We start from the raw sequence: 25157 nt of genomic DNA, 5'->3' as shown, positions 1-25157 counted from the left end.
TTTTGGATGTAATTTTATGAAAATGTCAGCTGGATCCAGTTGGTGGATAGTGTTAAGTGTTCTCTGTCCTTTTCTGATTTCTCTCCTCTTCTCTATGCAGTATGGTTTTCTGTTTACTCATTCCATCAGTTGCTGAAAGAAGTATTAAAATATTCAACTTTAATTGTGAATCTTTCTATTTTTCTTTTTTGCTTCATGATATTTAAAGTTCCTTTTGGGTGCATATGTATTTAAGATTGTTATGTCTTTTTTTCCTTAAGTCACTTAAAAATTTGTCTATTTATTTATTTTCTTTATTTTTCTGGCTGCATCGGGTCTTAGTTGTGGCATGCAGGATCTTCGTCGTGGCACGTGGGCTTCTCTCTAGTTGTGGCATGCAGGTTTTCTCTTTAGTTGTGGCTCCAGAGCACATGGGCTCTGTAGTTTGTGGCATGTGGGCTCTCTCTTTGAGATGCGCGAGCTCAGTAGCTGTGGCGCGTGGGCTTAGTTGCCCGGCGGAATGTGGGATTTTAGTTTCCTGACCAGGGATCGAACCCATGTCCCCTTAATTGGAAGGCAGATTCTTTACCGCTGGACCACCAGGAAGTCCCTGTTATGCTTCTTAATAAATTGGCTTCTTTAATATTTTGCAGTGTCCCTCCTCATCTCTGGTAATATTTCTTGTGCAGATGTCTACTTTGTCTTATACTAATATAACCACTACATTCCTTATGCTTAGTATTCCTTTATGCATGGTATATATTTTTCTGTCCTTTTACTTTTAACTTATGTATGTTTTATATTTAAAGTAGGTTTCTTGTAGACAATATTGTAGTTTTTTTGAAAAAAAAATTTTTTTTTTAAAAATCCAATCTAACAAACTCTGTCTTTCATTTGGTTTTCTTTAGACCATTTGTATTTAATGTGATTATCAATATAGTTAAGTATAAATATATTATCTTGTATTTTTTTCCTTCTCTGTTTTTGTTCATTTTTTCCCTACTTTTCCTGCATTTAAAAGAATATTAATTGAGTGTCTTTCAAGTGTTTTATTTTATCTCTGCTGTTGGCTTATTATATGACTTTGTTTTATTTGTTTAGAGATTGCTCTTGGGTTAACATTATACACATTAACTTATCACTGTGTTTCTGCAAATACTATTATAACATCTCTTATAACAGTATATTTCTGTTTCTCTGTTATCATCAAGGAATTAAAAAATGTAAAAAAGTGTGTTACATTTACCCACATAATTATACATATTTACCCATGTAGTTCTATCACTCTTTATTCCTTTGTATTGGTTCAGATTTCCATCTGGTATTATTTTCCTTTAGCCTGAAGAACGTCCTGTATCGTTTCTTGTAGCATTAGGTCTGTTGGCAGTTTTCTTAGCTTTTGTTTGTTTGAAAAAAGTGTATATTTCACCCCTATTTTTCGAGAATATTTTTGTTGGTGTTTCCAGGTTTAGTTTTTTCTTTCAGCTTTTTTAAACTGTTTTGCTTTTGTCTTCTGGCTGGTACTTACTGATAAGTCTGAATTCATTCTTATCTTTGTTTTCTTGAACATAATATGTCTTTTTCCTTCGGCTGCTCTTTTTATCATTGGTTTCAAATGATTGTTATATGCCTTGGTGTAATATTATGAGGTTGGTTCTGCTTGGGTTTGTTGAGCTTGTAGGAGCTGTGTGTTTATAATTTTCACCAAATTTGGAAGATTTTTGTCTATTCTTTAGTCATATATTTAAAACTATTTCCTCTTCCTCTTCTGGGACTCCAGTTATACATATTCAAGAACTTGATTCATTGGGAGATATCCTTAGGGTGTGTCTACCACGACTCCCTGAAGCAGAGGCCTACTGTCAATACCCATGACCCTCCACCTACTACAAGTAGCAAAAGCCATTGGTGCCTTTGCAGATGACCTTTGTTTTATGACAAAATATATAATTTGGAATTTTCTAATATTAAGCATCTAATCCTAGTGGGTAGAATTAAAATGAAAATCTTCTGTAAGATATACCTCTAAGACTGAAAAAATAATCTTTTAATTAATAGATATTGTTGATAGTACCAAGTGCTTCATGATGTAATTGAATGTGACATTAATTCTCTTACTGAGCCTTGTCAAATTACTCTTACTCTTCAGTGCAGGAATCACAGCCACAGCCCCCACCCTCCAGGATTTGGTCGACACGAAGTCTGTGCACATGAAAACAAAGAACTTGCCAAGGCGAGAGAAGCTCTTCCTCTTATAGAGGATTCTAGTAACTGTGACATTGTAAAAGCTACTCAGTAAGTCTTCCCAGTGTTTTGTTTTATCCTTAGGTTCTGTTGAATTGTTATAATGACGCATGTGTGGTTCATGGCACTCCAGTGTACACCTTCCTCCCTTCATTCTCCAGTGATAGTATGTTTGTCATACCAACATCAGAGCACTTAACACAGTACACCTTAGCTGTTTATTATTAGTCTCTCCCATTAGATAGTGAGCAACTTCTGAGCAAAAGCATGTCTTTTTCATCTTTGTAACCCCAGTACTTTTACACAGTTTCTGTCTTCTATTAAGTGCCCAATAAATGTTTGTTGATTGAGTGAATGGTTTTAAATGACACTAAAACTAGACTCTGAGTTTGAAACACAAATCTGAATCTTTTAAAATGTACTACAACCTAAATATGAAGATGGGATAGAAAAATATCAACTCACACATTGGTGTGTGGTTTAAACATTTATTTATTGAGTACTTTCTATGTACCTATTGTTCTGGGTGCACTAGAAAAAAGTCAGTAAAATTGAAGTAGGTTTTCTGACCACTTGAAACTATAGTCGGTTATTTTGCTTGCACTGAAAATGAAATATGTTTTGAAAGTTTCCCCTTAAGATGTCCATTTGTGGGTTTTTGCATTAAACCATTTCCAACGTTTTCACCCTTGTGGATCTCATTGACTGTTAACATCTACCCCACCTCTTGCCATTTAATATATTTTGAAGTATTTTATCTGTCAGATTATGTTAATTAGTAATCCATTTTCTTAGTAATCAAATATAAGCCTGCCCATCAGAGCTTCTAATCTGCATGAAAGAAACTAATGTTACTGTACTAACTTGATATAATTTCTGTCAAAAGCAAAGATGTTTGGTGATTAGTTAACCTGTTTGGCTTTAATGTAGACTCATGTATTGCTTATGTTAGTTAAAAAGTTATTGACAGTTATTTGAATATTCTAATTACTAATTTATATGAACTCTGGAGGCTCTGGGAACCACTACTTTAGGTGAATATTGTTTGATATTGTTTGTATTATTATATTTATATGACTGTGAGAGTGGTCTTAAGGTAAATAGATATTTGCTTTAATTAGAATGGAAACATTTAAATGTTTCTCTGCAACCAATAAAGCTCTGTAATGATAAGTGTGAGAAATTAGGCTGTATTCACAGGGAATATCAATAAAAACTCACATTATGTATATTTCCCCAAATTTTCTTCAGGTCTTGGACTTTAAGTGGTTGTGAGAATATATTTAGGTAGTATTTGAGAAGGGTGAAAGAGAGCTAGCTAGGATAGGTGTTTTTGTATTTTCTAAACCACCAAAATCCTAATTATTGTGTACTCTTTATATTTCTCATGTAAAGGGAGTATTTCTTCTCCAGTAAAATGTTAAAGTTGATATTTAAAAGATGGAGAATATAAATATTGGGTCAAAAAGTTCATTCTGGTTTTTCTGTAACATCGTACAAACTTTTTGGCCACCCCAATACATATGTATCATTATCAACAGTTCATTCTCTTATTAATATTTTCACTTAGCATTGTCAAATGGGTACCTCCATCTTTTAAAAAATGCCATAAAGACAGACAGACAGGCACACACACACGTTTTGGTGAGGCAGAGGTTATTTAACAGTGTAGGAAATAGAGACAATTCTGCCATTTTGTTTGATTTTGACCCTTGAAGACATATCGAAACTTTCAGGTCCCTCTAAATAGAAATAAATTTCAAAGAAAGCACTAAATGTTCTGGTGGGTCTTAATAGTTTCTGTGGAAAAGAAATAGTGCTAATGAATGATTTTTAAAATTATTTTAGCATTAAAAAGAGGTATTTCTCTCCTGTTTTTCATTCTGATAGTGAGTCAGTTAAATAACTCTCTTAAATATCCCTTCAGTCTGTCCCTCCTTTTACACTCCTGTTGCCTCTTTTTCTTTAGGCTCCCATTGCTGCTCTCCTGTCTCTATTGTAAGATGCTCTAAACTGGTCTCTCAGTCTTGGCCTTGAATTAGCTTCCATACTGCCGCTAATGTGATCTTTCTTATAGCCCAAAGTCTGAGTGCTTTCCTCTTTAAAACCTTCAGTGGCTTCCCCTTGCACTATAAAGTCTAAATTTCAAAGCATGGCAGAGAAGGTTCATGCAGTCTTTGCCTGCCTCTCCTAGCCTCATCTCTTGCCATTGCCTTTCTTATGCTAATGCTTTTGTGGTGCTAAATTGCTTATATTTCTCCAAACATCCACGCAGTTTTATATCTCTGGTTTTCGTACATGCTATTCCTTCTGCCTGAAATGTCTTCCCTTCACCCTATAAAACATAGCTTGTATGTCAGGTTCCATCTCCTTCAGGAAGGGCTAATCATTCCTTCCTTTTCTATACCTATACTGTGTGCATATTTTATTGTTGAATTTATCCCATTCCAAGTTTGCTTTTAGTCTCTCTCCCTTATTGTGAGGTCATTGCTTGGACTTCGTTTGATTCAGGGATAAGATTGTCATACAGAATCAACACCATGTATTTCTGGTGCATTCCTGGTGGAAAATCAAATGAAATTTATTGAAAGAGGGTAAATGTGAATGTTAAAGTTTATTTAACAAAATCAAGTTCAGCTCCAAATGGATTAATCTGATCATTCAATAGCCAGGTTTTCTTTTGTTGTTTGGCTTTATAATCTGTCCTCTTTGTGCATATCTTTGTTAATTATTGTATTTCTATGTTGGCTGAAAGACAGATGGGATAAAGACATGGTAAAAGGATGAAATTTTGATATTTGAAATTATTTTAATGGTATCAATTATGCATTTTCTTATTTCAGATATGGGATTTTTGAACGATGTAAAGAGTTGGTGGAAGCAGGATATGATGTCAGGCAACCAGACAAAGAAAATGTGTCGCTTCTTCATTGGGCTGCTATTAACAACAGGCTGGATCTTGTAAAGTAAGATGGGATATATTAGTTGAACCATCTCTAATCCTTTACTGTAAATGAATATTTGAAACTTTGTGCCATGCACATTGGTTATCATAGTATTGAAAAGGACCTCAGAGATCGTCTGGAGCAGGACTCTCACTGGCCCAAAAAGGAAAATTAAAAATAAAGCCACAGGGGACATCCCTGGTGGCGCAGTGGTTAAGAATCCACCTGCCAATGCAGTGGACAGGGGTTCGAGCCCTGGTCCGGGAAGATCCCACATGCTGCAGAGCAACTAAGCCTGTGCGTCACAACTGCTGAGCCTGTGCTCTAGAGCCTGTGAGCCACAGCTACTGAATCCCGCGTGCCTAGAGCCCGTGCTCTACAACAGGAGAAGCCACTGCAATGAGAAGCCCACGCACTGCAACGAAGAGTAGGCCCCACTCGCCACAACTAGAGAAAGCCCGCGCGCAGCAACGAAGACCCAATGCAGCCAGAGAGAGAGAGAGAGAGAGCCACAGAGACCCATCATAAAGATAGAGTTCAGGCAATGAAATTGAACACTTTTTGAAAAGGGAAAGCATAACACATTTTCCAGGATAGAACAGATAGTTTCATCTAGTTTAGGAGAATCACTGAAATATTTTATGTTGTAATAACGCCAGGAGGAATGGTTAGGTAGGGGAATAATTTAACTTTAAAAACAAAATTAAATATGGAATACATTTTAAAGTAGGCATGTGTGGGATTGTATAAAATAGTTCCCTTTCATAAAGCACTACTGCCTACCCATTGTTTTTGTTTTTTCTTTGTTTTATACCTTAGCATGTAAAATGTGTATGTATGTGAATGTGTATATGTTTTGTATTATACGTACTTAAAATCCTTGAGGTTTAAAAAAGTAGAAATATACTAAAGTTTAGAATAAACAGATATACTCACAAGCAAACTCCTTTTCTGTGGAAATAAACTGGTGTATTGTTTAGATAATATATATGAAGCACAACTTTGAAATAACGAGACTAATGCCTGTAAACTGCTGAAGAAAATAAGTCTCTTTACTTTATAGTTTCACTTTATACAGTGTATCCCATCTGTGCCCCCAAAATAGAGAGTGAAATGCTCAAAATGTCTAACTTCTCCAAAAGGATTTTGAATTAATTTTTTGCTACCTACTTTTAGAATTCATTCCCACATAGTAATTCTAATTTTAAACTGTTAGCAGTGACATAGTTTTACCTTTCTTCTTGCCAGTTAAGTAGAATATCTGTAATAGAAACCTTTTGAATATAAACCATTCCAAGAGTGTTGTGGTGGTTAGAATATGCAGAGAGTAGTTATTATGTGTTTGGCGTATAGTTGTCATGGAATGCTCATGACAGCAGGAGTAACTACTTAACATGATGAGAATATTTCACCAGGGATCTGTTTGATGCTGTTGTGTGAATCTTTCAGACCTCTGTAGATCTGAGTGTTTTTAGGGAGGGGTATTATTATAATTTCTGTTTTCTAATACATTTATTACTAAGAAAAATTGATGTTTTCTTTCTTAGTATGAATTTTAAGTTTTAAATCTTATTTTCATTTATGTCTGCTTTTAACAGGTTTTATATTTCGAAAGGTGCTGTGGTAGATCAGTTGGGCGGAGATTTAAATTCAACTCCTCTTCACTGGGCCATCAGGTAAAGGTTTCTTTAAATACTGAAATTGCTGTTCAGAATCAAAAGTGACTTACTCATTTTCTGAATATTACAGACCAGCACTTTCCAGTAGAATTTTCTGTGATGATGGAAAGGTTCTATTCTGTGCTGTCCAGTAAGGTAGCCACTAGCCATACATGAAATGCAAAATATGGCTAATGCAATTAAGGAATGGAATTTATAATTTTAATTAATTTTAACTAATTTGAATTTAAATAGCTGTATATGACTAGTAGTCCATATTGAAAATTGCAGTTACAGACCATTTGCAAGGCTTTCTTTCCTTTTTACCCCTTCATTCAAAAATAAATAAATAAATAAATAAATTACAGTTTTAAAGAGTTTCCAGAGATGATGTTTTTGTGTTTAATTTGGGGCTCCACTATGATGCTCAACCTCAAATATTTGTATTATATTTTATAATCAAAATAAATATGTTTAATATTTGATCACATGGATAAAAGTGGTAGTTCAGTGAGTGTAAACTCAATCAGTTCTTTTCTCTCGTATGTGTTGGCATCTGAAGCTGAAGTTAGTAAGTGTCTGTGCGGATACTTAACAACTTCTTCATCTTTCATTTTAACTCCATTCTTTCTGTGGTTGGTGGGATTGATATGAACCTGAAAGTGAAGTGAATAATTGTTCATTTAAGGCAAGGAATTGAATCTTTTCCCCATAGCCAAGGATTTTGAGGAATCTGGGGTTAGCTCATCCCCCTGTTAAGCTACTGAGGTACAGTGCTTTACAGAGAAATGAGCCATATTCAAAGAGAAATATGTAGTTCCTAAGAAAAAGATTATCACAGTATACCTGCAGTCTGTGAATGTTATGCTGTGGCATATCTGCTTCATGATTATTTTTTGTTTTTAAAATAGCAGCAGTAAAGTCTAAGTGGTTTTTAATTTCCATTTTTATCATTAGTTATGTAAAATTATTTACACATGGTAGTAATCTTACACATAAGATTTAAGGTAGATTGGGAGGTTATTAAGTTTATTACCTGCACTCAAGAAGGACCATCCAGATAGTTCTAAGTTTGGAGCATCTATGTAAAAGACATTTAGAGAATCTCCAGTGTTTTAAAAATCTGTGTATTGTTAGGCAGTACTCTTTAAATCTAACCAAAATACTTCGTGTCTTAGGAACATTGGTTTCTCCCTGAATTTTTCTCTTTTTTGCGCGACAGAATACAGTATAATTTTTGTCCTTTCTTTCCAGACAAGGGCATTTACCTATGGTCATATTATTACTGCAGTATGGTGCAGACCCCACTCTTATCGATGGAGAGGGATTCAGCAGCATCCACCTGGCAGTGTTATTTCAACACATGCCCATTATAGCATATCTCATCTCAAAAGGACAGGTATGTTTTGAAATGTTTCTTGTACTCCAGCTGTTGTAAATCTGAAGGGATTCAGAGGATGATTACTAGTAGTCTGTCCTCATTTTTTTTTTCTGTCCTCATTTTTAAAGTAGAAGTTACAGATATCCAAATATTCAAATACTAGCCTCAGTAAGTCTAGCTATTGAATACTGCTTTTCCAGCTTCACTGGAGCAAAAAGGATAGGTCATTTAGCTCAGTAACATATAATAAATGTTTCTGAAACTTGTAAGCCTATAATAGTTTTCCTTATGATCCCAAGTAATTTGCAGAGTTTTTCAAAAACATGACTTCAAAACCTGTATTTTTCTTCTGATTGAATGTGGAAATGGTAGTCAGATCACTAAATTAACCCATCATTTGCTTGCATTATTTAAGTCCAAGTGGAGACCAATTTGAATGTATGTTTCTTATTGTTCCCTAAAGTAAATCCATGAAAAATGGCTTGCCTTAAGTGGCATCCATTTATGGCACTGGTTAAATTATAGGTTGCTGGCGGTGGGAGTTTCACTGTCAGCTCTACTTGCCTGGGATATGCTTTCTGGTAGCAAGTAGTTTATATATCAGTAGTCTCGTCTGTAAGAGGCGTGGAAACATGTTTGCACAAATGCTGTTGGGATGATTGTGTTCTCTTCAAATAAGCACTTTCTCTTAGACTCAAATAAGCACTTTCTCTTCAACTCAAGTAGAATAATTATAACTTCCTGGGTCTCAATTTTGGAAAGCTATATGACGAGTCATCTTTTCTGCTTCTCTTTGGGCTTATTCCTCCAAGGCCCATAAGAATATTCAGTAATTGACTTTTTTTTTTTGGCTTGGTTGAGGTATCATATACCTCAAATCTGGGTCCATTTTATTAAAAGAAGCATATCCTCTTGGAGGTATGATTTCCCTTTTTTTCTATATTCTAGAAAATAAAAAAGAACTTTTCATATTTTACTTTTTGAAACATAAGTTCAAAATTGCAAGTTGCCTCAGAAGATCAAGAGTTCACTATTACTGGAAGTTTTTAAGTAGAGACTGGATGACTTTGTGTAAGAGGGGGTAGGATGAATTAATGTTTCGGTTAAAGTCTAAACTAAGTGACTTCTAAGGTCTCTACTGTCTCATATTTGATGGTGTTTATCAACATTTTTCTCTTTCCCTTAGCTCTCTTCCACTCACAGCGTACGACATTTAAAATCATATATTCAGATTTTCCCTTTAAAAAGTTTTGTAGGGATCAATGGATTTTAACCCTATGGATGTGAAGCAGAACATTCTTTTATTCAAATGATATTTGAATCCTTCTTATAGACACACTAGTGGTACTGAATGTATTAAAGAGATACTTCTACTAAGAGAGGAGACAGAATCTTGACTTTGTTTACAATTAGGCTGATTGACTCTTCTTTTTGAACAGAGTGTGAATATGACAGATGTAAATGGGCAGACACCTCTCATGCTATCAGCTCACAAAGTACTTGGGTAAGTGAGTTTAATTGAATTTCCTTATTCTGACTCTTGATCCAGCAATTTAAGTATCTTAGTCTTTGTGAGATGACACAAAATTCTGAGGAAGAAAGCAAGATTTTCCATCTTGTGACTGTGATATGGACTTTTAATGTAGTTGTAGTTAGAAAAGCACCATTGAAGTAAATTTTCTGTTTTCTGGTAGCTTTGGGGAAAAGTTTGAAAGCTACTAATAAGAAAAAATATTTCCTTACAGAACAGGTAGAGATTCCACAGCATATACTTATTAACATGACGTACATTTATTAGTTTACATTTTTCAAGAATGGCTACAGGTTTAAATGCTCTCATAATTTGAAATGTAGATGAGAAATAGACTTTCCAGAAAGCAATAAATTTTGAGGTTCTCTGACATTGTTGACTGCTCTGAAAATATTAATTATAACTGATCTATGAAAATAGTATGTTTATATGTTCATATCAGTTATTTACATATTTAAGTTTTTGTGATTATTGATCACCATATTGTGATTATTGATCATCACTTGTGATTATTGATCACCATATTGTCCAACTTCTGTTATTCTTCTATTCAAATACATGCTACAGTTTGCCCTGTATCAGTTTTGTTTCCAACGTTGTACTTAATTTCTGATTCTGCTTTTACTTAAGATGTCTCCCCTAGGAACTGAGTTAGTTCTGATGCCATTTCCTTTTAGCTCATGTAGAGGTGGGGCTGGGATAGAATTTTGTCAGAAAGCATTTTGTCATTGCTGGTAACTGTAAAGTCAGGTATAATGTTTAAAAATCTTGATAGAATTAGTAAGGTAGAATATTGTTTTATTAAAGGAATCTCTTGAGTAGTCATAAAAGAAGGGAAGGTGTTGACGATAAAGTAAAAATATTTCATTGAATTCTGCTTTCAAGTCCATCACTTTCTATGATAAACAAATATTTTAGGACATTATTTATACCACTTTATGCAGTAATTGGTTGGAGGGAGAATGTGAAGGTAGCTTTGGTTTATCTCCTCAAATATAATGTTGTACATTTAATTTTTTAATTGGATAAATAACATAGCATTTAATGTTGGCCGAAGTTAAGTGTAAAAAAAATGTTAACCAATAGAACAGCAACATGAAAGTAAAAATTTGAAAAACAAAAGCTGTTATCCCACAGTATTGATGTTAAAATTACATTATATAGCAGACTATCACTTAATAGATGTCTCTTGGGGCGGGAACTCTCCAGTATTAGCACCTAGAATGGAACTCTGCACAGAGAAGTTCCTCAGTTTTCAGAATACTTACTGATTGGTTCATTGATACGTTAGCAAACAGTTTCATTGTTTACATTTACCCTTCAAATCATTCAGCTGTCTAATATCTCTTGGTGTTTTATTGTTTTGAGACAGGTCAGAACCAACTGGATTTCTCTTAAAGTTTAATCCCTCTCTCAATGTAGTTGACAAAATACACCAAAACACTCCACTTCACTGGGCAGTTGCCGCAGGAAATGTTAATGCCGTTGATAAACTCTTGGAAGCTGGTGCTAGCCTGGATATCCGAAATGTTAAGGTATGACCAGGTGTTTATCTCCCTTAATTTATTATATCTTGAGTTAGAAGACTGATAAATTAACATAAAGATAAGCTATACATATGTTTTCGGTTACCACGAGGTAAGTATAAACAATAATAGTTGGCTACCCTTGGAATAAATACAGTGAATCTGTGATTCTGGTGAGTTTTTAAAAATGTTTAGCATCTATGGTATTGATATATCAAAAATATAATTGAACTTTTTTTTTTAGGGAGAAACCCCTCTTGATATGGCTGCGCAAAACAAAAATCGGCTCATTATTCATATGCTAAAATCAGAGGCCAAAATGCGAGCCAACAAAAATTTCAGACTTTGGAGGTGGCTGCAGAAGTGCGAGGTACTTTCATTCGGGGCCTGTTCTGGGGGCTGTAAGAACTGTTTTGTTCATTTGTTTTTGTTTTTTAAGGCATCAGGGGAAACCAGGGAGTTGGCCTAGTGCTGCATTATATCTGCTGATTCTATCTTTCCCACACATCCCATAACCCACAGTTGGAAATTTGGCACTTTTATTGGCAATTTATTGTTGGTCCTTATCTAGATGGCTCCAAAGCTCCACGAATGGCCAGGAAAATCTAAGTTGTAATAGAGAATATAATTAAAATTATTAAAATGGGGTATTGAATTGATTTCACTATTTAACGTTTTCATATATGATAGCATCATCTTATCGAATAATAATTAGTAATTATACCTTCAGGATGACTCTAGATTAATAGGCATGGGATTTCTATGCAGAGGGTCATCATGAATACTACACCAGTTTTGCATTTAGGTATGTGGAGGGAGAGAAAAAGAAGTAACGGTTACTCCTCAGTCTCCTTTGCCATCTCCTCTACTCTCTCCCCCCCTTTATTGGTAGAGTGCCCTGTTCTTTCTAGTCATTCTCTTGGTGATTTCATGAACTTCCATGGCTTTAAATGCCCTCTCTATGTTGACAACTCCCAAAGTTATCTCTAGTTCAGACCTTTCCATACTTGTATATCCAGCTACCTTGATTTGTCCAGTTCACCGTCCAATAGGCATCATCAACATAACATCCAAAACTGAGCTCCTGATCTCTCCTCCCCACTGTCCCTAACTGTTGCATCTACAGCTTTCCCCATCTCAGTAGGTGGCAACTCCCACTCTCCAGTTATCTTTGCCTTTTCTCTGTCAAATCACGTATCCAGTCCGTCAGGAAAACGTATTGGCTAGTTCTGCCCTCAGTATATATCCAGAATCTGACCCTTCTTCCCATTTTACCATGGCATTTTGGTCCAGCCACCGTTATCTTTCATGTGGATTTCTGCAGCTGTCTGACATCTCCCTGCCTCTACTCACCTCTAGTCTCTTCTCAACAGAGCAGCCAGGTGAATCTTAAAATGTAAGTCAGATACTATCATTCATCTGCTCAGAATCCTATGATGTCTCCCACTTTCTCCCAGAATAAAAGCCAAAGTCGGGCTTCCCTGGTGGCGTAGTGGTTGTGAGTCCGCCTGCCAATGCAGGGGACACGGGTTCATGCCCCGGTCCGGGAAGATCCCACATGCCACAGAGCAGCTGGGCCCGTGAGCCATGGCTGCTGAGCCTGCGCGTCCGAAGCCTGTGCTCCGCAATGGGAGAGGCCACAACAGTGAGAGGCCCGCATACCGCAAAAAAAAAAAAAAAAAAAAAAAAGCCGAAGTCCTTACATTGGTTTCCATCCAGCTTTTTATATACTGTAAAATTCAGTTAGTACATTTGTCTGTCTAGAATTTAGGCCCCGTTGAGAGAAAGACCTTAAATTCATCGATGTATCCCTAAGTGCCTGGAACAGTGCCTAGCATATGGTACACACTGGAATATTTGTTGAATGAGGAAATAGTGTGGCTCATCTGTGAGTACTGTATCTGGGATTAAAATTTTGAGATCCACATTTAATTGTTATTTCTGTACTGAGATTATGTTGCTTGTAGATTCCAAGTTTACCTTTTTTAAAAAGAAATCTAGACTTGCACATTTTGTGTTATCATGCAAATTAGAATTGGAAGCATATTAAAGATTTCATATCATTTGAAATTATCCGTCCTCAGAACGTGGCTCAGGGAAGTAAAGATTGAAGAAGATAGGGCAGAATATATTTTCTCCCTTTGCTGTCGCATGAGCCCTGCTTACTTCCAAGGTCATGTATGTTGCACTTAAGGGATTGCATTGTACAGATGCGGTGCCTGGCTTAAACGCAGATAGCCACACTGTTGGTTTGTAGACGCTTCATTCTTTTAACTTTTCAGAATAAACCCGAATTATTAGCATCCTGAGGATATGTTTAAGTCTTTGGCCTCCATGTGACATTTGACACTGAGAACTACTCCCTTCTTGAAGCTCTCTCCCCTGGCTTTACTGGAACCTTTCTTCTGGTTCTCGTCCTGCCTTTCTGGTCATACTGATCACTCTACTTACTTACCTTTTGGGACGTACCTTTTTGACCCTTGAGTGTTTCCGACGGCCAAGATTCTGCCCCTTTCTACCTGCACACAGTCCTCAGGATGCTCTTCATTCCTGGTTTTCCCACCTGTATACTGATGAACACCAGGTTTTCTCCTGTGTGGTAGGCCTGCTTTTCTGACTGACTCCTGGCTATCTCCTAGACGTCCATAGGCATCTACAGTTCCATGTGCCCTAAACGCAATTCAGACTTGTTCCTTCTAACCTTCTTTATCAGGGGATGGCACCATCCGGTGCCCAGGTTGGAACTCTTATACTCTCTTCGTTGAATCTTGGGTGTGTTGATTTTTGTGTGGTCTTTTTGTCTTGCTTTATGCTTTCTGACATATAATACTGTTTGAAAGAAATTATTTTTTTAAATGTCAGCTATCATCAACACTTTTCTTAAAAGATCACCATTTCTTGGAGTGGAAGAAAGCAAAACAAAACATGTTTAAGCAACGTTTTATTAATGTAAGGCTTTTAAAAGATTGTTTCCAAGATTTGTAATTTCTCAAACTTCAGATTTATCAATCTGCAATTTTGAAGAAAAATTCTGTGTTCTGCTGTTGTATTAATTGTTACTGTATATTTAGGAAGTAGTTTTTCTATTGAATTAATTATTATTAGATACTTAGGTGGTAAAATCCATAAAGTTCTAAAATTCTGAATCTCTTAATAGCTCTTCCTGCTGATGATGCTTTGTGTGATTACCATGTGGGCTGTTGGATACATATTGGACTTCAGTTCAGATTCTTGGCTTTTAAAAGGATTTCTTCTAATAGTATTGTTTTTTCTGACATCTTTGTTTCCAAGGTGTGTATATCAATCTCTGCAAGGCTGGTTATAGCATTTCCAATTTGAGTGCTTATTTCTATTGCTGATTAGCTGGAGTTGCAGATTTTTATTGAACTGTGCATGTTACTTATCACGTAGAAACATCCTCAGGGTGGGAGGGAAGAGCTTTGCTGGCATATGATTTGACTGAAAGCAAATTGGTCAATCCAGTAATTTAACTGCACTGACAATTGGTGGAAAATAAATATCCTAGCTCACTTTTTGAATTGTTAATCTCAGTGAATAATGGGGAGATTTTTGTAACTGTTTTGCATCTTGAAGCATTTTTGCCCATTTTTCAGAAATTTTGTTTTTTTCTATTCTAAATCTAGATTCTAAATCTAAACTAGTAAACTGGTTACTTTTGCTCTTAATGTTTTTTAGTTGAAACAACCTAATTAAATCACAGGAAGTTATAAAATAGTAACTATGGTATGGTTCTATTTTTAGGAAAATATTCATACATGATATATATAAAGATTGCCTGGGTTCAAGTCAAGCTTTACCACATAACAGTCTGACCTTGAGCCAGTTGGTTTACCTCTCTGTGCCTCGATTTCTTCGTCTATAAAATGAGGATGAAAATTGTGACAATGCCTGCCTCATCGTTAATACAAATACAATGGTTAAACAGTGGCCGACACACAGTACTCAATAATCACGTCACACCCCAGTCTCTTCTTCTCACCTCCCTTTCCCTGTAGAATGGCACCCAGTTCCTCACATGAACAAGGGGTACCATCCTTGGATTACTGTCCTCCTCTGTTCTTCCTTTCTCCTCGCTTCCCCCACTCAGCACATTACCAAGTCCTTCCTGCTCTCTGGTCTGCTCTCTGCCTCTCCTCAGCTGGCACCCTAGACCAAGCCTCCCAACTGGTCTCCTGATTCCATCTCTTACCCGCTGTAGTTCCTCCTCACTTGGCAATCAGGGTGGTCTTTTAAAAAGGCAAACCAGTTTCTGTCTTTTCTCCTTGTGTAAAGCCCTCAAGTGGCTTTTCCTTGTTCTCAGAATGACATCCAGACTCCTTGCCTGTGAGGTATTATGTAATTCATTCCCTCCCCTCTGACATCATCTCTTCCCTTCACTGCCCTCCATCCTTCTTTCTGTTTCTAAAACACGTCAAGCTCATTCCCACCTTTGGCCTTGGCTCTTGCTTGTGTCTCTGTCTGAAGGGCTCTGATACCATATTGTTGCATAGCGGGAGATGTCAGTCAGGCCTCAGTTCCAGCGTCCCCTCCTCAGCGAGGCCATGCCTGACTGACTGTACTGCATCACCCCATTGTATTTTCTTCATGGCACTTAATCACTGTTTCCTGGAATGTAAGGCTCATACAAGCAGGACACTTGTCTCTCCTGTTGAACATTTTCAGTCACTGAAAGGAAAATGTAACGATGATGATCCATAAAAGAGAATCTGGAAGGAAGTGCTGTGTTGCTCTCTTCAGGGTGCGATTATGAGTATTTCTGTGTCCTTCTTTTGATTACCAGCGTTTTGTAGAATAAGCATGAGTTGCTTTTGTTATAACAAAAAAACAAAGCATTAGAGGAATTTTACCTCTTAATCACTCAAGAGCAGGACAGTAGGCTGGAAATGAATTTAAATGTTAAATAAAAGTTCAAATTTCTGAAAAATAGCAAAATGCCTAAAAATTGTCTGCTATTCAGAAAACTTATAAGTTAGAGATATTCATTTATTTTCCACTAATTGGGTTGACTTGGTCTTCAGATAAATTTTAAGCCAAATTACAATCATCACTTTTTCTTTTTTCCAGAGAGAAAGCAAAGGCTGGCTATATCTACTCACCTAGGATAGGGGCATTTGAGATTTTGTTTGTTTTAATAGAAACTCACATTACAAAAAATGTATATGGAAACTTTTGTTTGCGAGCTGAGGGCTTCGTATGCTAGGCTTAGCATATGTACACTATTCAAACAGGAGAGAAATTCATATGGTAACTGCTTTTATTTCTCCCACTCTATAGAGTCCCAATTTCACGGAGGTAAGCAGCTGTAAACTTCCACTGTTATTAGGCTCCACGGGAGGTTGCTTATTGATCCAGCTGCTATGAGATACCTGTTAGAAGTAGACAGGTCGTAGTAGCAGGCTGTTACAAACTAGGTGGTTCACTGCACCACTTAATTAGGTCAAACATATTTTGCTGCAAAATCTCAGACAAGCCATGCCGTGGAGATTACATGGGCGCTATTTGGCCTATTCTGGCAGCATACTGGGGACCTGAGGTTTGGGATCTTTAGTTGTTGTCAGATACTATTTTATCATAATTGTGTTTATGATCTTGATAGCTTTTTAAAAACCCTTTAATATCTACCATCACCCTTTTTTTTTTCTGGTATAAATTTTAAAGTAGATCCAGGTAAACTCTATTCATGCACTGATTTACTATATCGAGTATTTATTGTAAAAGACAGATTTTTTCATTTGAAACAACAATATTAAACGTTTGAGTAAGTTATATGTGGACTTCCAAGTTGCTTTTGACCCAAGCGAGACGGTTGGTGTTTGATGACTAGTGTCACCGTTAGCCTTTATGTGTCTTCTTACATCGAGGGTCTGCTTTGCAAGCTGTTTGTGGGATGAAAGTGCTCAAGGTTGTGTGCATCTGTATGTTTCAGAAATACACTGCTAGCCTCTAGAAGAAAGCTTGTTAAATGCGAAGGTGAATCTCCAAGGACTTATATTTTTGCATTTTGGAGTATTTGAAAATATGATATGCCAGAAAAGAAAGAAATACAAATATATGTTGCAATAGAAGTAAAAAAGATTTGAAAGTGTAAAGTTATTGGGAATGGAATAATCTATAAGTTAATTGTGGGAACTAGAACATTCACTTTATGAGGTCCCGGTGCTTCAGTTTTCTCACATGTAAAATGGGGTGATGATGGTGTGTAACTCTGTTACCACATGGAAAGTGGCGCACAGCACTCAGTGAAAGCTGTTGTTGTTATGTGAGGGCATCATTATTATTACTATTATTACTTAAGGGGATTTAGAGCTAAAATTAATATGATTCGAGCTTATTTTCACTAATACTTTATCCTTTTTTTTCTTGTAGGTTCTTGGTCGGGTATAAGAGCCTTATGTACTTACCAACAGTCTTTTTGCTGAGTTCCATTTTTTGGATATTTGTGACTTGGTTCATCTTATTTGTTCCTGATATCCTTCCAGGTTACATTTAAATGCATATCTCATTTTGCTTTTAAAAATTACTAATGCCATTGTTAGAAATTTAGCTACTAGAAGAGATCCAGGGAAAGTAAGTCAAATTTATATTCATTTAATGGTCCTGGTTGAAGATGTTTAATGTTGGAAATCTACTGAATTCTGGAAATGATCTCAGAGTACACTATGGAAACAGCAGGTGTCTAGTATTGATTACTCATAGGAAGGAAACAATATAATGAATTACTGTTTTATTTAGATCCATAAAAATTTGTTGTATTGCCTTGAGATTCTCTTCAAGGTCCGATGGTTCTTTTAACTTGGTCAGCAGTTATAGGTGATGAATAAATCTTCTGGGTACCAAGGTCTCCTGCATGGGAAGAATACTGGAGGAAATATGTCCTCCTCAGCAATGGTCAGTGCAGTGTTATTATCTAAGGCAGTGATTTTCAGTACACAGTATAAATAAATTTGCATTGCCACCCAAAACATATGTGAAAAATGTTTCAGAAAGCAATAATCTGAATATGTGCTTTACTCTGATATTTTGTTGTTTTATCCTATTCTATTTCCTTTTTAACAAGTGCTGGTCATAGCCCATTTATTTCTTTCATGACCTACTAATGGATGGCAGCCCGTAGCTTAAAAAATCTCATCTAAGGGATAGGTTTATCACTTGAGGAGCAGGGCCCAGGCCAAGTTTAGTCACCTAGAAGTGGGGATAGGGGTTACTTCTTACTTTATAGTTACTTATAGCTCCCATTGGGAAAGAGGCATTTTCTCCAATTTTTGATGTTCCTACCTCTTTCCAGGCTCCTTTTTCCCCTTCGAAGGACCCTAGGAAGACATTAAAGTCTTGTTTTCCTTACAGGGTAAGGGAAGAAGGGGTATGGTAGATAGACATGTACCTTTAAGCGTATTCCTTTAGCTCTATGTTATTTCTCTTTCTAGTAGTGACACACTTGAAAAGAAAGAATACTGTTTATGAGAGAGATGCATACGCTCAGTTCAAGAATACTTTTTCATAGGAATAAATGTAAAGTGAGAGAGGCATATGAGTTCTCAGAGTGCATCTCCCCTCACTATATAGCATGTTTTTACTTTAAGGATGCTTTTTATTTCTGAGCATTAGCTCTCATATTTTTCAGATTCCTTTAATCTAAATGAATGGCACAGCATACTACGGAGGGCATTTGACTTTTTTCAAAAGATTTTATTACATCTAACCTTTGTCTCATAATTATTGATTTGAGAGCAGCTTTTTAAGCACTAGCCTTATTACCACCACTTAATAAAGGCTTGGATGATATCATAATGTGATACAAAAATACTTTATCACTTGTAGGAGTCCCAAGGCTGGTAAATCCTATTGTAGTTGACATGGTACTGAAAGGGCTGGCTGATACTTTTATATACCAACTCACATGCAATGGAGTAAGCACAGTTTAAAAATTGTGTTTCTTGATGAATTTTTAAAATGTGAGAAACTCACACTATTCCAAATTTTGTACCTAAAATGTGGTAGTTTTTACATTGAATTATTTCAAATTTGCAGCATTAGTATTAACAAACATGTTACTGCACTGTAGTTTGAAAACCTCAATTACAGAGGTATTTAGTTAGTATTCAGCTTCGTATTCAGTTGAGTTTACTGCTGTTCAATATTTGTGAAGATGTCATTATATCAGAAGAACTGTTTTGATTTCCGTAGCTGGACAGAATCTTAAGATGTTGGAGTTGACAGGAAGGTATTTTACTCACACGTACAGCATGAAGCCGTTTGTTCTAAGCACCCGTGTGAGGCCACTGCTGGTGAGGGCAGGTCGGTCAGTAGGTGGGGCCATCAGATCAGTGGTTTTCAGGCTGAATGGTAAATGCTGTTAGAACCGCCTCGGGTGTGCACTGAGGCGCTGCCCTGGAAAGACCCAGCCTGAGAGTGTAGACTAGCCGTGTTGCCAAGTGTGGATTGCATGGGGCTTCCACTCCCACAGCCGCCTTGCCCATTGTGGGAAGAGAGTCTGGGAAACTGTGGAAAGAGTGTGGTCTTTGGAATCAGACAGAATGAATTGGAGTTGAGGCTTTTTTTTCTTACTAGTTATGTACCATTGGGCAAATAATTTCACTGAGTCTCTGTTTTTCTGTAAATTGGAGATAACAGTACCAAGTTCATGGGGCAGCTGCAAGGACTACTGCGCTAGGATGTCTGTAAGGTGCTGACCATAGTCCCCATTCTGTAAAGAATACCTGTTATTTTATTATTATTATTAATTGCTCTTATGAATAAAATCTGTGTGGAAGGCTACATGTTGGGATTAATTTTAAGAGCAGCTCTAGGTTAGCTCCTCAGATGAGCAGTTTCTTCTGGTGCCTCTTATATGTTCAGCAAATAATGTGTTTATCTTTTATGAGGCAGGTTTGAGAGGAGAGAGGACCTAACTGATGAGTTTGGAAGTAAGATGAGGATTCAGGAAAGAGATGGCGAACCACTGAACGTTACATTTGTGATTCTGTCTCTAGCTGAGTTACTTAACTCAGAAGGATAAATATGTGAAGCCCCTAATGCTGGGTTTCAGAGGATCAACGTGTACAAGTGCGCATTGTTTCGGGAATGACATAGGTTCCGGTCAAGTGAAAAAGAACCAAGAGCTTTGACTAAAAACCCAGCATGGGTAGTGATGCAGCTTTCAAGGAAGCCAGTATATAAGGACGATGTGAGTGTCCAAGGAAAAGACATCAGCAATCTCACTGTCTTCTGCCCTGGTCAGGACACAGCTGAGATGTGTTCTTTTAAAAGAGAGCAGGAACAAAGCAGGAACATACCCAGGAGAGCATGTTGTAGGAGGAATGCTGTTGCTGCTTATCCTGGAGGTGTGAGCGCTGCCTTCCAATTTCAGGTGTTTGGAAGTCTGTCATTTGGAAGCCAGTGCACTGTATAGAATGAGCACTCAATAATTATTGAACAAATGGGGAAGCAGCTTCTATAGGGTCTATCTATAGGACACCTATAGTGTAGATCTACAGTGTAGAAATAAAGGAGCTAAAGAATGAAAACCAGTTAGTCCAAGTTATAAAAAGGCAGATTTTAGAACCACTTTGAGAAACTTTTTAACTGCAAAAGGGTCACAAGCTAACTGGTGAGGCTGCGATGTCTACAAACAACTATGACCTAAGGGCTAAGTGCTGTAGAATAAGCATTCTTAGTTTCAGGGAAGGGAGAGAATCCTTTCCCATAGGGAATCTGGAAAGACCTAAAGGGGGAAGGAGGATTTTAAGTTAGGTCTTGAAGGCAGTTAGGACTCGGACGTCCCAAAAATGTGGTTTTAGAAGTAGATGGGGTGAAGTAGGGAGCACTTGAGGGCAATGAACCACACAAAGCAAGGACATGGAAGCAAGGAATGTTTGGCTTTTATGTGAGGGAATGTAGTGCAATTCAGGTTACTTGGAAGGAGAAAATCCATTGATTCTCCTGGGATTGGTTTTGAAAGTTATTCAGAATAAGAGCCCAAAATTTGGTCCAGTCAATACACATGAGATTATCATGTGATTAAACTGAATGTGTTTTTGAGACTGTGTCATGTGTGTTGATCAGGATTTTATGGGAATTAAATTTCAGTCTCACACAACTTTTTTGGATCCTATCTTTCTTAAAGCCAGGCCCATCTGCAGATAAACAGATAAACTAAACCAACAGGATTCGTTCCTGCCTACCTGAACCAGATGTGGTTGTGTTGTTTTTTGTGGGCTAGAGCAGTGCTTCTCAAACTATAATGTGCATGTGCATCCTCTAGGGATCTTGTTAAAATCCAGAGTCTGCTTCTGCAGGTCTGGGGTGAGGTCTGGAATTCTGCCCTTGTAGCAAGCTTCCAGGTAAAGCCATTACTGTGGGACCCATGGACCACACTTTGAATAGCAAGCGTTCAGAATTTTATTTTATGGCCACCTTTTCCACTCTGAAGTTTAGCACAAGAACATCTTGGCAACACCTTGGAAGGCAGATACAGTTACTATGTCAATATAGTGATTTTAATTGGGCAAGGAGAACTGGTTTACTACTGGCAGTATCGGTTTATTATTGCACATTCATTTGTCTTTCCCTGGGGCAGAGTTTTACTTTTTTATACAAAGAATTTGTACCATTTCAAAAACACTTCAAAGTGGGTAATGTTTATCCTTGAAACACTTTATCTTAACTTATCCGTAATATCTGCCTTTCCAAATAGTATCTGATTTGTAATCTCTTTGCAAGGAGAGCAATTTGTTTCTGAATTAACTCAGCCTAATACAGTTACAAGGATTAAGTTATGAAAACTTTCCAGTAGGAAATCTTTGCTGGCATTAATTTAATATATAGGGAAATAGTTTTAGTTGGCCTCTCTGAATTCAGTGGTTTGTTTCTTTGACTAATTTTGTTAAAATGATCAGAAAATACCGTTTTAGATGTGCACAGGAGAGCCACAGTTACACCGTTTAGATATTAATTTATTTGGATCTGGAAGGTTTTTCAATTTTTAGGAGGTTCTTCATATATTATAACTATTCCTATCAATATTTTATGAGTTTCAACTAATGAGAAGAGATTAATTATTAGCCAACTGTGAGCAAATTCCTACAGGATTAGAGCATAGAATGGGGCCAGGTTTGAGGGTAGGGATATGTGTACGTAAGGGAAGGTGAGGCTAGAATGCAGAGAGAAGAGACTCTTAGGCACCAGTGATGAAATTTTCTTTCATCATAATTAGGCTGTTCTTACTGGAAGTCTGATATGTTCCTTAACTTTGCTTTAACATTTAGCAGGCACCATTTTCTATTTCGTTTTCATTCTCAGCCTAGTAGCCTTCCTCTACTTTTTCTACAAGACTTGGGCAACTGATCCAGGCTTCACTAAGGCTTCCGAAGAAGAAAGGAAGATGGTGAGCTTTCTCTGTAATGTTACTGATTTTTTTATAGGAGGGTATGGAAACTACAGAGGGTCACGACCATGTTGGTTTTTGTCGTGCCTATGTCTCTAGTGCCTGGGACCTAATAGATGCACTGTAAATGTGGGATGATTAAAATCAACAAACAGATTTCTCCACTGTCATTTATTTATATGAAAGTTTAAAAAATATTTTTATTTTTTATTACAGTAATATCCCACTGGGACTTTTTCAGGTATAATTTCTGTCAGTAGATGTGAGCGCCTACTTCTTTATAGTAATACTTAGATAATGATCATACAGTTTAAATTCCCCCATTAAGTACATGGAGGGTATCTAGGCAGGGGTCAAGGAGAGTCCTTCTCCTTACTGGCTGAGAAGAGGCCCCTTCTCTTCCTCAGACATGAAATTGTCAGATGACATGATGTGTCTTCCATTGCTCGTGAATGTTTAGAAGTTGGGGAGACTGTTGTCTTCTATGTTACCTAAAGCCAGTGTTCCTGAAAGACTGCCTTTGGTGCTTATAACCATCAGTTCTGATGTGTAGGTGGTTTTTGTTCCTTTTTTATGAGTGTATAATGTATGTATTTATTTTTCTATAGCATATTATAACTGAAAAATCATTGCCATTCATGGAGAAAAGGGGGGGTGTAATTTTTGTGCATTCTAATTTATTGGCTATGGTTGAAAATGCAGCCTTGAAAAGTCACATATTTCAAGCACAGAATTGTATGGTGGCAAGTCTTCTAAGTTGCTTTTCTAGCTACCTCAGTTTGAAGAGAGAGCTGTGAGAATGGTATGTAACCATGCATCATCCATTCCCCAACAAAACGCAAACGTAAGGTCAAACTTGATGTCTTTCAGAATATCATCACCCTTGCAGAGACCGGCTGTCTGGATTTCAGAACATTTTGTACATCATGTCTTGTGAGTGAGTCTTTTCTTTATAATTTTTTTCCCATCGTAAAAGCAAATTCTTGGTTACATTGCTCATGTAAGCATTTCTCAAATCTTCATGGTATATTTATACACCTTTCTTTTTACCAGGTGTAAAATTTGTTTTTTAAAATTTTGCATTACTGTCAGAACAGTCTTCTGCCTTGAACATGTGGGAGAATGATGTTTGTAATCTCTTGAAGTTGCCTGTGGTTAAATCTCTTTGTGTGTTTTCTTTGCTTTTCCCTGCCATGAAGCATATGTTAGAACTAACTTGGAGTCAGAGGCTCATGATGACCCTAGAAACCACTTAATGAAACCTTTGATTTAGCAACTGAAGATTCATAGCCTAAAGGGAGGAAGTAACTTTCCCTAAATTATTGGCAGAACCAGAAGTGTAACTCGGTTCCCTTTTTCTTAGTCCAGGGCTCATTCTGCTGTGTGGTGCTGCCTCTTTTCCCCTTAGTCAGTGTCAGTAAGCTCTGGAATTCAAATCCCTTTTAGTGATGGCCTAATTAGACATGTGGATGTAAATAGTAATAAGGCATCCCAGAGCCTCTAAGTGAATTGATGATCGATGTAGGATTATTTGTGCCAATGTCGTTATAATTTAGGAATAAGATTTTGCTTTTGATTTGTTACCACTTTGAGATTCTGATTTTTGCTTAGATCTCTCTTAATTGTCCACTTAGATAAGGAAGCCATTACGGTCACTCCACTGCCATGTGTGCGACTCCTGTGTGGCTCGGTATGATCAACATTGCCTGTGGACTGGACGGTGCATCGGTGAGAGGCTCAAGTTTCCATTTACCATTTTGAAGTTCAGCTCTCTTTAGTTATGTGTGTGACTCAGAAAAAGTGGAAAGCGTGTAAGGGGTCCACTCTTGCTTGTCAGAGAATCAGCTTTGTGGTCTAACACCTTTGGAACACTGACTCTTGATGTTAATAATAATAATTAATGTCATTTGTATAATATTTTAACATGTATAAAGTACCTTCATATATAGTATCCTTTTTGAACATCAGAGGTTGGTATTATTACCTCCATTTTAGAGTTGAAAAAATATTAAAGGTTAAATTATTTGCTTGAGATCACTTTAGTAGTGCCAGTCTTCCACTCTAGATACCATGTCTTTTCCATATTTTGTGTCTTGTCCCTTTTATTCACCTTCTCTACTTGCCTCTAAGGCTCAGGTAGGTGCTAGAACCAGAGATGGCAGGGGTCTGGGGATTGCCTTCCACCCAGGCAGTGTTCTGATCTGAAGCCCTGGGTTTCCTCCGAGCCGTCACAGTAAAAGCCAGGGCTTTATTATGAGGAACTTCAGAGGAACTATGGTCACGGGTCTTCAGGGGAGGCTATGCATGTATAATCTTGATGAACAAAAGGCTGCCTCAGCTCAGGCAGCTTTCCTTGGTGCATTTTGATGTTCTCCACTGTTCCTAGAGAACAGGTGAAGAGAGAATTCCTGGGCTTCTGGGCTTCGTGTACCCCATCCCACCATAGAGATGAGATGATTGGCATTATAGCAGGCACCTTTGAATGGCAG

At 37.1% G+C, this 25157-nt stretch overlaps 1 protein-coding gene across 2 annotated transcripts in view; it reads left to right on the top strand.

Annotated features, from left to right (window-relative positions):
* ZDHHC13 (zinc finger DHHC-type palmitoyltransferase 13) overlaps nucleotides 1–25157 on the top strand; it is a 48320-nt gene that overhangs the window by 12986 nt on the left and 10177 nt on the right. Inside the window, exons 2-13 of one of the 2 annotated variants that reach the window (XM_060159532.1) lie at nucleotides 2129–2274; nucleotides 5067–5189; nucleotides 6767–6844; nucleotides 8081–8225; nucleotides 9647–9711; nucleotides 11111–11273; nucleotides 11509–11634; nucleotides 14422–14555; nucleotides 17652–17754; nucleotides 22546–22668; nucleotides 23539–23601; nucleotides 24303–24396. In XM_060159532.1, the coding sequence (XP_060015515.1) occupies nucleotides 2129–2274; nucleotides 5067–5189; nucleotides 6767–6844; nucleotides 8081–8225; nucleotides 9647–9711; nucleotides 11111–11273; nucleotides 11509–11634; nucleotides 14422–14555; nucleotides 17652–17754; nucleotides 22546–22668; nucleotides 23539–23601; nucleotides 24303–24396 (1363 nt within the window). The remainder of the gene's footprint in view (nucleotides 1–2128; nucleotides 2275–5066; nucleotides 5190–6766; nucleotides 6845–8080; nucleotides 8226–9646; nucleotides 9712–11110; nucleotides 11274–11508; nucleotides 11635–14421; nucleotides 14556–17651; nucleotides 17755–22545; nucleotides 22669–23538; nucleotides 23602–24302; nucleotides 24397–25157) is intronic. The other variant, XM_060159533.1, reaches the window with a different exon arrangement.

The sequence above is a fragment of the Lagenorhynchus albirostris genome, chromosome 9, assembly GCF_949774975.1.
Source record: "Lagenorhynchus albirostris chromosome 9, mLagAlb1.1, whole genome shotgun sequence".
In the NCBI taxonomy this organism is placed as follows: Eukaryota; Metazoa; Chordata; class Mammalia; order Artiodactyla; family Delphinidae; genus Lagenorhynchus; species Lagenorhynchus albirostris.
The sequence above is the reverse complement of the archived record's forward strand: the minus strand, read 5'-3'. Positions and strand labels throughout refer to the sequence as shown.